The sequence below is a fragment of the Saccoglossus kowalevskii genome, chromosome 5, assembly GCF_978046115.1.
Source record: "Saccoglossus kowalevskii chromosome 5, keSacKowa6.1, whole genome shotgun sequence".
Classification (NCBI taxonomy): domain Eukaryota; kingdom Metazoa; phylum Hemichordata; class Enteropneusta; family Harrimaniidae; genus Saccoglossus; species Saccoglossus kowalevskii.
This window is the reverse complement of record NC_140645.1, coordinates 17,114,486-17,126,145: the sequence shown is the minus strand read 5'-3', so window position 1 is coordinate 17,126,145 and position 11,660 is coordinate 17,114,486. Positions and strand designations below refer to the sequence as shown.

General features: G+C 34.9%; 1 protein-coding gene across 1 annotated transcript; it reads right to left on the bottom strand.

Moving 5' to 3' along the window:
- Positions 1 to 4,585: 4,585 nt before the first annotated feature.
- LOC144350458 (BMP-binding endothelial regulator protein-like) lies at positions 4,586 to 10,938 on the bottom strand. Its single transcript, XM_085499581.1, has 8 exons — positions 10,839 to 10,938; positions 10,255 to 10,276; positions 9,479 to 9,616; positions 7,623 to 7,746; positions 6,632 to 6,705; positions 5,910 to 6,157; positions 5,439 to 5,725; positions 4,586 to 4,798 (listed from the first exon to the last, which is right to left on the bottom strand). Exons 1-8 carry the CDS (start codon positions 10,908 to 10,910, stop codon positions 4,792 to 4,794), a joined length of 972 nt encoding a protein of 323 aa, XP_085355707.1. The 5' UTR covers positions 10,911 to 10,938; the 3' UTR covers positions 4,586 to 4,791.
- Between the last annotated feature and the right edge of the window lie 722 nt (positions 10,939 to 11,660).

Below are 11,660 nucleotides of genomic sequence, written 5' to 3'. Positions count from 1 at the left end.
AAGCTACACTGAAGGCATCAGTCCACCGAACGAAAAACAAAATCGATGTGAGCGTCCAAACATAACTTTCCCTGAAGGCATGAATCCGAGTTTCTGATTGACTGAGAGATTTTATTTTTAAATAATTGTTCTCAAAAAATAAACTGAGCATGTGAAGAATAATTTAACATTGTTTACAGTGATAACTGCTCATTGTCGAAACGAAGCTTACCCATTCACGCTAGTCACAATAAACATCATACTCTTGAATAGGCGTCAATGACTACGGTAAAACGTAGACTCTATTTTAGGCATCAGGAATGATTGAAATGTCCGAAAATGACGCCAAAATACACCTTAAAAGTCCCATTTTATTTTATTTTTCTAAATCCCATCCCGAATTTACGGCAGAGTCTGGTCCCTCAATTAAAGGACACGTGAGCTTTGATTCTAACCGGTTATATTGCACTAGGTCGGGGAGATACAAACTTTTGTGTATCTTTTGTCCAATGGGTACCTGTACTTCGATCATTCGCAAGTTTTGCTAGGTGATGCGAGACAGCTTTGTTTGCAACCGGACGAACTCCGTTTAATTCAATGAAGCAAACAACTGACAATGCTAAAATAAATTGCGGAGGTACGCTAAAGTTAATTGAAAACAACCAAATAATTTCAATGAAAAATAAATCACAGAGAGAGGTAACTTGATACAATACGGTAACAACTCTTTTGACGCGCTGGCCGCTTCTCCGCGTCTGATGTTTTGCTTTCCTTGTCATAATACTTACTGATTGATGACTTTGTTTTGACTTTTGAGTTTTTTAGCCTGCAACTCGGCCACGACCTTTGCTTTTTCCGTGAAAAATGGGGACGTTTACGTCAATTTGACGGACATTCCATTTTTTTTAATATCGAAGCACACTGTTTAGCACTCCTATTTTTTTTTTTCATTTGCCAATTTCTAAGAAAAATTCGACCGCTCGAAAATGCACCTTAATTTTGCACTCTTAAAACATGTCAGATTTCCAAACAAATTATTTAAAACCGGTCGAAATTTTACAACTTTTACGTTAGGAGCTGGAGCTCTCTTCTTGCAGGCGACCGTCGCCGGTAGTACAACAGCATGTTTTAAACGTACATATGTGCGCTGATTGTCTGTGACTGTCTTAGAAACTCCCTGAATAAGGCGTTACCAAAATCGGAAAAATAAAAAAATGCCTCCTTAAAAAACGAACAGAATTCAAATATTTCTTTTAACAAATATATTGCAGTGGGAAAAATTGGATTGGAAACGATGAACAAAACTTCTGTGCCTCGCGTTTCGATTCCAGGATTACGCGATTATTCATTATTCTGCGTTCGCTTCCTGGAGTTGGTTCTCAATACTACATAAAGATCATCAAGGATAAATAATTTAATATCCCACTTTGTACTCTTCACGGTAAACCATAGGCTCTGAAATACTCGTAGATTTTTTATTGAAAATACATCGACGAGAAGCCATGATGTTTTGATCGTGATAAAAGGTCACCTTCCTAGGACCGCCCACTGTTTAGTAATTCATGAGATGACGTCATATTTACTGGGCATTGCCACGTGTTTTTACCTACCCCCATCAAAACACTGGTATGAATGACGTGTTTCTGATTTATATATTCAAGCGCAGTTGTTCTAGTCCAACGATTTTACATAAAATGTCTATGTCTATAAGTTAACTTTCAATTTCAATAGTCTAGAAAGTATGACAAAGTATGACAAAGCAGTAATTCCCGGTTTAACGCGCAAATATGCAAATTAGCCTATTTTTGGTGAATTTTTGGGTTTTAAATTAAAATAGCTGATAGACGCTTTGGCCATTTGCCTCGAAATTTTCACACATTATTGACAAGGTGTTTCCCCTTCAAAATGCGTCCGGGCAGTTTATTACGGCGAGTGGAACAAAAATAACAAGTCCGCAATTAACATGGATATATAAATTATGCAAAAATAGAAAAGAGTGAACTTTGAGGTCATGCTGTGCGACTTTGAAAGCGTTAGAGAGATGAGTGGACGCATTTGAGTTAGTAGTATACTAAGGTATCCAGTGATGTAATTTTACCCACAAACGGACTTGAAGTTTTTAAGCTAATTGTTTTTAAATCACTTTTGTCCAAAAAAGCATATTTTTGACCCAAAATCAAAAACGCATTCTGGATATTTAAAATAAAGACAAGTTTTACAAAGTTTTTATAATAAGCTTTCAGAAAATATATAACATGTTGGATATATAATACCATCTTCATAATATAATTACTCAATTAAAAAGCAAGCCAAATAAACTGCATCTCTACCTTAAATTGATCAATCAATTAAGTATTAATTTTACACAATTTTTCAGACATTTTTCGACCCCTAATTTTGTATCAGTCAAATACAAACATACATATGCTTACATCTCTTCCAAGGGGGATTTAGATTATAAAACGATCTAAATCCAACTTTAAGCCTATAAACGTTCCATTGTTTTAGTGCCAAAACCCTTTGTTAAGTACAACAATAAATATTTCATTGGTGTTTGTTAGCTCTTGTGTGATTGGTCAATGCATGGACAGCCCATCCAATTCTGTTTTTCACTCCCCATCAATTCGGGCCCTGTTTAACTCCGGGTTACGTATAAACACCACTCTCTTGACTGGAGATCTGTGTTGAAGAGTAATCTTTCGTTGTTGTGATGTACGCAATACGATGAACAACTTATGTTTTTTAACATTACTTCACCCATTAACAATTCGCCCCTAGACGTGATAATTTCATTTCAATAGTAAAAATCCGTTGTCAAAAATCTAAATATTCACAACCTCATCGAAATCTATTTTCTATTTATACCCACAAGTCACACCCAGAGCATTCATAAAAAAAACGAGTGGTCCGGGGTATACTAGTACTCTGACCCATGTCGAAGACTGTGTAATGCTATATGATAAATCAGACTAGATATCACGTGAAACTAAATGAAAATCATTTTAAAATAACGTACTCATACCCAATTCATTCTGGATTTATTGACCAGGGAGAAGAAATGACATTTGCAATAATAATCGTTAGCAGATCCGAGTTGTAAAATTCGGTTGACGAAATTGGACGATGCAACAGTACTGATTGAACCTACATGAATGCTAATCAATTTCACACAACCAAATGTTGTTGTTTAATGTCTTACATTATCTCGGTGATAACTCCGAAAGTGAAGTATGATATCTTCAACAAAACGTAGCCGTGAATAATTTATTTTTCGACCGCGTGAACCCAGAAATATTGATCGTCTGCTCGCTCGCATTTTAAATATATGGCCGTAGAAAACACATATATAATTTTCTGGTTTCTCTGCTTTCTGCCCTAAGGCGTTAGCATTGCCTGTATTACATGAATGTCTCGGTAATCATTTAGTTAAAACGAGGTAGCAGCCCTGGGTTCAAACGGAACACAGTACTGCTCTATCAGTTTATTGAGGAACATTCACTAAATAAGAGGTCATAGTTCAAGTTGCGTTCGTGAAAGATATAAAGTGTGAAGCGTCGTTTGGAATTAAATAATGGTTAATACTCACTGAATCCTCACACTTTAGCATTAAAACAACCATTTCGACAACACATATGCCAGTGATCAGTGTTTGTACAAGCGGTCAATGTTTTTAATAAGCGAGTGAGAAAAGAAAGGGATAAAAGTTCGGTAGGAAATTAAGTGATATGCGGTTGATTAAAATGGGATAAAAGCGGGAAATTGGGCGAAATGATTAATGTTGCCCGTTTAGAGCTTGACATGCGTCACCAAGTGAGGACATGGTTGGAGTTGGTGATACTAGTATACGCGGAGAGGGTGTCTAGAAAGGGAACAGCCAGCATCCTTTTTACAGAGGAAAGGTTGAATTTCGACGGATTTTTTCGTTCTTACATGTAATATTAGGTTTTGAGGACTTCTGAGTTCAAAAAACATGACTAAATCAACGAAAAAGCATGCGTTTAGAGACATAACTATGCAGAAGTTGGTTTGCCAGTACTTAATCCAGTTTTAACATATTGGCTACTCTATTGACATTTGCTGTTTATTTCTAGATTTGGCACATGAGGTGACTGATAAGCTGTGTCGAAAACATTCACATAATGATAATCCTATGCAGCTTTTCGACACAGATTAAAAACTAGTTACAAGCAGATATTTTTATATGGAGCCTATCACATATCACTGACAAATAGGCAGTTTGACATCGCCGCTGGGAGTGCAATACAACCCGCTTAAATAGTGTACCTTTCTATATCGTCATCCTATCAACCATTCCAAAGCCCATCACAACATTAGCCAGGGTACAGTGTGCGCAACGATGGTTGATAATAACACACTAATTGAGGCGGGGGGAGCACAAATCTCACAGAAGTTAAGAAAGACCACACCGTATGTTTTGCATCTAAGGATTATCGTATGCAGAGCCCAACGGAATTCATTAAAGATGAGACAATTTACGGTGAAATGGCAATGGCATATTAGGTTGTAGAATGGTAGGGAAATTATTACAATTTAAGTATAGCTAACTAGGATTATGTATATAAAGAAAAATGAACAAACAAATGTGTACCCATATTATCACCGTTTATTTCCAAATTTATGTTGAATGTGCCGACTAAGCCTTGTAATACTCCTGTTTTCTGAAAATTTGACACGCGCAACATCTAGAAAACATAACCCAGTTAAACTAAATGCGATGAAATGTATAGCCATAAACATATTGAAACAACACATTATATAGTTGTTATAATGTCAGCTTCTTCTTACACATTATTAACATCTAAAACAAAACAAAAAGGATAATGAATATTTAAATTCCAGTTGAGATCAGATCGTGTCATGTTACTGAAAAAGTGTTAATAACTTTAAAACCATACTGATATATGTGTAACACTGTGTAAATATATTTAGTTTATCAGTCCCGCGAGACTCTAGTGAGCATGATACTTAAGAATAATGAATATTATTATACATCTCTGATCGTAACGCCATAAGTTAAAACGTGCCGTAATTTTGTGTTATTTTACAAGGTATTTTTTTCATCCTACCATATGAGGAAATGCGAATTCCAAATATGAAATTATTACGCGCGTAAGCGACTTATATTAATAAAAACAAACATGGCAGTCGCCAGGGTTTGGCCGGACTCCACACAAAGAAGTTCGCTGATTCTGTTCTAAACATTTCGGATTTCGGCATTCACATGATGTATCTTTGGACGGAAAAGATGTATAATAATAAGGTTATTACGAGAATACCTCAAAGTATGCACGAAGACGGGAGTATTGACCGACTGTCTGAGGCATCCTCGTAATAATCTCATAGTCTAATAATTCAGTGTACGGGCATATCCTCCATACAAGTTAGCTTAGCTCGGCGTCAAAAGACAAACATGATCAACATTTGTTCAACTAACTTACTTTTTCCACTCTACTCGCCAGCTTTTTCCAAACTCAGCAGCATCATGGACTACAGCACCACCAGGTGTTATGAAGTCATTAAGAGGCTCACCATCATCATTACCAAGAAGACCACATAGATGACCACGGTAATCAGATCCAGAGATAGATACTCTTAAGCTGTGCTTCTTCAAGGTCCAGTACAACGTGAATGTGGTATCCTTAGAAGTGAACGACAGTGTGACTGTCTTATCATCTTCCTGAACGTGTATTGGCCTTGCTGCAGTCACATGTCCATCTGTTCTACCCTGAAATATATGAATATATTATATTTCCTTAATTAATTTAAATGTTTAAGAATAATTCATTATAATAATAAAATTTAAGCTGAAAGTCGTCACCGCTTGTGTTAGACAGTCTTACGTAAATTTTACATAGTTTGTATGAAAACATATCCAAAATAATTCTAAAATGTAATTTAGAATCACTTACAGTAACGACATCCAGTCCATTAATGATAGCAAAATCACTTCCAACAGTTACATTAACAGAAACAGTTCGCGATCTGCGATGCTCAAACGTACTGTCTTCCCTGGGCTCAAACTCTGTTGTTACTTCAAATGCAGGATTTGATGACGAGCAGTCTTTAAATAGAGTGTGCCAGCATATGCCTTGAAAACTAAATGGACGACCGTCAAATGTCGTCAAATGTGGATCACCTGATACTACAGTAACTGTAACTGTTATAATAAAATAACATACCGTCGTATTTAATACATATATCATCTTGCAATATTATATGACTCAATGTGGGTCATTGAATGTACACATTTTATTCAGTTATAATGATACGGTTAATCACCCGAGAATATAATTATTAAACGGATTATACCAACAACATTAAGAAAGTCAGGTGTATGACTCAAATGTAAGTACTTATTTTACCGGAAGTGCAAATGTCATGTTGAGTGACATTCCACGACTGCCAAGAGATAGATTACATATGCTCAATGATTGGAACGTTTAAAACACAAAGGTAAAAACAAGTCTCGTTTTGTTTTCCACTCTTAAAAACATTTCGGCGGCCAATTGAGTCTGGGATATATTTATGAGAACATTATGTGATACGAACAACTTCTGCGCTGCTTGTGCAAATCGTGTTCAGTTTAAATTGAATATTTTGAATATAGTAACTAATATAACAAGATACTCACTGATCTCACACAAAGATGAGTGCTGCGCTCCAACATCATCACACTTAGCATTGAACCAGAGACCATCTACATCCCTATAAGTGATTTAATGCATTGTTAGCTGATGTCAGTCTAATTAGGCCGAGTAACAATACTACTATCTTAAAAACGATTCTCAAGCTCCTCCAGTAATTCGAGAAAATGGCATTTACAAGTAGCCGTTTTTGAGACTTAGGGTGCTGTGTTGCAGACACGTAAATAATATAGTATAAAAGACATGATGTTATGTCAACGTGGTTCGAATCAGATTTATCTTCTGGTCTTCTGGGTGTCTCATTGTGTGTTATATACAGTGACCTAACAGGTGTCACAGCTATTTCCATTTCATTTGAAAACTACTAATAAACATAACAATATTTGCTTTATCATTAGTGAATTTAAACAATTCTTTTTCTCATTATATGATGTATGTCATCTTATTATTATTTAGTTTTGCAAACGTTATTTAGTAATTACTATAAGAAATGAGGTTGTCATGGAGACCAGATTAAACCATGAATGGTAAAGCGGGTGAGTCGCCACCTGCGCTTGCATCAGAGGGCCATACCGTGCCATTGTTTTGCAACATACAAGCATCTACCCATGAGCCTTTGCGTTTTTAGCGTGTGTTGTTATCATCCGTTCGACTCAATTCCCGCGCGTGCTCAGGTGACGACCCTAGCGCTTTAAATCATTGTGTAATGTTCATTTGTTTTTGGTATAATATCCCTTAGTCGTTCATAAGTGAAAACTTATGGTAATTTTGTTATTGCTATGCTAGGCAAAATAAACTCATTTTATGACGTTGGTAGTTAAAACAAGCATATTTTACATCAGTTATTTTTTTTAAATATTTTATGACTGAGATCCATAAATACACCTCAAAATCTTGTTTACCATAGTGTTGAAGCTAGCAAGCTTTATACATATAAGGCAATACGTCGATTATATTGGATAATTTGAATACACTTACAATACACATTGGCCATCACCAGGGATCGGAGCTGTATTCCAACTCGTGTAAGTCACGCTCCCACCAGTCACATATTCAAAAATTAAATCGTCGTCTAAATCCACGAGACCAAGCCAAAATCCCTCTGTTTACACATAATCATACACAGAAAATCAGTGATACCAATTATATGAAATGTAATTGCGAGCAGCAATTTTAGACTAATAGATAATTGTAAATGAGTTACGTATGAATGCGTCAGTGGTTGCCAGGACACCCAGCTGACCTACCGTTGCTTGCGTTAACCCAGTTATGTTCTATGAGGCCGAAATATGGGGTCATGAATACTAGATAATTGTCGACTTTATTTTTTGTTTAGATTTATATTACGGCTTATTTCTAGCGTAGCTACCGAAAATATTTTTAAGTGAATGTGGGAGATGTTCTACATTGAAATATTGCAATTCGTTAAAGCTCAACAATAGATACAGACCAATAACATGCCACTGAATAGTGAAGAGTTACATTGGAAACAAAGTATTGAACTGGTATAGTTTTGGAATTGTTTGAATTGTATGAAATGTATGGATTAAACTCGAGAGATTATGCAATTGTCGTCAAGACTGGTCGATCGAATGAATTACGTTGTTGTGTTAATTTTAAAATCGTTGTTAAAGTGTCATGTATTATGAGCTAGAGACACATAGTAAGCTCTCTATGTATGTACACAAATCTTTCAAAAATCATGACTTTTTTTTAGTCAATTTAAACATAGAGATGTTTTTATTTCATTTTGTATATGTAATTTGTATAGTGGGTGGGGACCCTAACGTTAGAATTTGAATAAACTAAGAAATTATAGAATAACTGCAGCTTGGCAAGATATTGCTGCGAAAGAAAGAGCGTGATATCAATTACGTAGACTTATATCAGATGGATACATGTGACAAAATTAACTGAATGCAGTACAATAATCTTTAATCAAAGAAGTCGACTTCATTATGGTTGCTTACTGCCACTGATTTATTTTATTTTCTAATCTTGTTTTCAACAATGTCCTATTTCTATGTGACCCCTCACTTTCCATGTTAAAAATTAAATAATTTTTATTCCAAATCACATTAAAACATTACATTAAATTAAGATTGTACAGGTCCTTAACCAGATACGATAGGTAACCAAATAATCACAATACACTTCATGGTGATATCCAAATGAAACTACTCAAACTACATAGAACGATACATCACCACTAACAAATTCGATACAGATTCGTAGAAATACATGGTAACACTATAACCTGGCATAAAACTTGGAATTCTATTTTTTTCTCAATCAATACAAACCCAGATAAAAATGAAACACGGATACATGCTCATTAAACTAACAAATGACATGCAGCTCACATGATATCACAGTTTAAACTTTTTCCTACATAAGTAAACATTTCTCAATTAAAAACTACTATCCTAAACACTTATTATTCATGATAATTCCATTTCTTTGCCTGACGAACAATTTCACTAACACTCAACTAACCAGACGGCGTGGTCCTCCAAAAGGTAATTTACAAAGTACCTTTTTCGAATATGTTCTTCTGGAGTAAAATTGACACTTGACTGTGTGCGCTATGAAGAATATACGCTTCATAGCACTACGCATTCCATAAACAACTTAGTCCAAATTACTTTGAAGTGTTCTGGATTTGAAGTCACAAATAGTTTACAAGAGTAAATAATAATAAAAATAATCAAAGAAAGATCAGTAGGCTAGTAGGCTACATATGCATATTTTTTACAAAGTTGTCACCCATGCCTCATTGTTATGAACATATATATTGTATGAATATGGAAATATATATACAAGTCATATCTTACCATCATATCCATACGATGCTATTCTTGCTTCATCTTCATCTGCCTGTGAGCGAATTTCTGCAAGCTTTTTATTCCTGCGTTCACATTCTTTTTTAGCATTTTCCCACGTCAATGGATCTTCCACGAACTCATACTTTGCTATAAAGGAAAATTAATAAATAATTATATTAATCGTGATAATAGCAAACGTCAATGTGATTCGTTGTTCGAATGATACATTAACTATTTTGTGAACTTCAAACAAATTACTGTCCATATCTTTATTGATGGGGACTATTTTGTTTGGTCATTGGTCAAATAGCGGATTGGTGTAAAAAGTACAATAAGTCGAAGACTGCTATCTTCGGAAACTCGAAAAACATTTTCGATTGTGAACAATAATAATATCAAGTTTGGGTAACTGCTATAGAGGAAGCCTCTCTTAGCAAAGGATGGTTGATGGGTGAAAGTTATACAAATTTGTTAGTGTGACTTCTGTCAATATAGCTAACATTGGTAACACACAATAAAATGTTATGAGGCAGATGAACGAAAACAGCCTCAACCTTTTCACCACCAGTTACTTCTTCACATCACAAATTCATTTTTCTTCAGAAGATTGTAACAAAAGTAGCCAAACATTTTGAGGAAAAAAATCAAAATTGGCTCCAAAATTATGAGTTGTTTCTAGAAATATTGAAAATTATTAGAAAAAAATACTGCAAAATTTGGGCGAGTCTGGTGGTGGAAAGGTTAACAGATTGAGTGGCAAATATACTATCTATATTAATACTTACATGATCGTTTCTTAATCGATCTCTGTGGAATAAAAAACAAAAACAAACCATGAACAGTAATTGCATGGAATAAAATGAATTTGTTTTATAATTATTACTACAACAGTCATAAATAACATGTTGGAGGAAATGAAACAAACTTAACAGTTATCAAATAATATTTAACCAATGCGTTAGTTTGTATCAGTGCTGGGCCCCAACCATTTCATCAAAAAGACGTGACTTTTGGGTGACGATGGTCTATCTTGTAAATAACAAACTATAATATGAATTTGATCGATCCATCATTAGAAGGCAACACGCGAACAACAAATGCACGTCTAAAGTTAACAACGTATACACGTAATGATCTACTGCAAATTAAAGTTCAAATACTATAATTTCACAATTTCACTACAAATAAGGTTGGTATTCCGTTTGAACCCGTTTACTTTCATGAGTATACACGCACAGTTACTGTGTAAAGCAAAGCCTTCAAATGATATAGGGAATTGTCACATAATAGTCATGAAATCTGCCACTCTTACTAGCAATCCACTCACCTAAAACAGATAACTAGACGAGCATGAGCATTGTGAACTTACCTCTGTTGAAGCTGCTACTGCAAAACTGGCAATAGTGAGTATTATTAATAAGCGCAACATTCTTCTTATCATTGAGAGGCTTCGACGGAATATGATTTCAATGTACGCCTACCCAGTATATATTACTGTTTTAAATGTCCTGATACATCACCTGAATGTATTTCTATTGGCGTGTAATTTGCATAATCCGAGTAGTTCCGGTGTATCGTACTGGCATAGTGTTCTATATACTGTGAAATAATTAATTATTCACTGGGTTTTAATTTTGCGTATTTCGCTGACTGTAAAATGCGCTATATTAAAATCAGTGAATATGTACAATTTAGCATAGAACACATTATCTAAATTATAAAACAGTGAATTTAAAACCAACTGAATATGCCTGAAATGGTTAATCAGCGAAATTTAAACACAGAGAAAATTAGTCATTTTACAGTATATTAATGAGTTGGCTTGAGTTGTTTTTGCCATGTTGTTTTATCATTTTACATTTGTTGATGATAACTATTATCGTTAATTTAGACATATATATCAAATTCTCCACCATTTTTATTTTCATTTATTTGAATGTTAGATATATGTAATTGTTATCTATTACCACTGATCAACTACACTGTACACTTTTCATAATTATGGCTTTAATTGAGCGCAGTGATATTGTACAATGACAGACAAAAAAAAAAGAATAGACACTGCACCATTTTTTTGCCATTCAAATAGTTGTATTTGAATATAATATGAGGTCATTTCGAGAATACCGCTAACTGCCAGTCTTTCGTGGAACGCGGCTGTGCGACTATTTGGCCCAGTGACGGGTCCTGT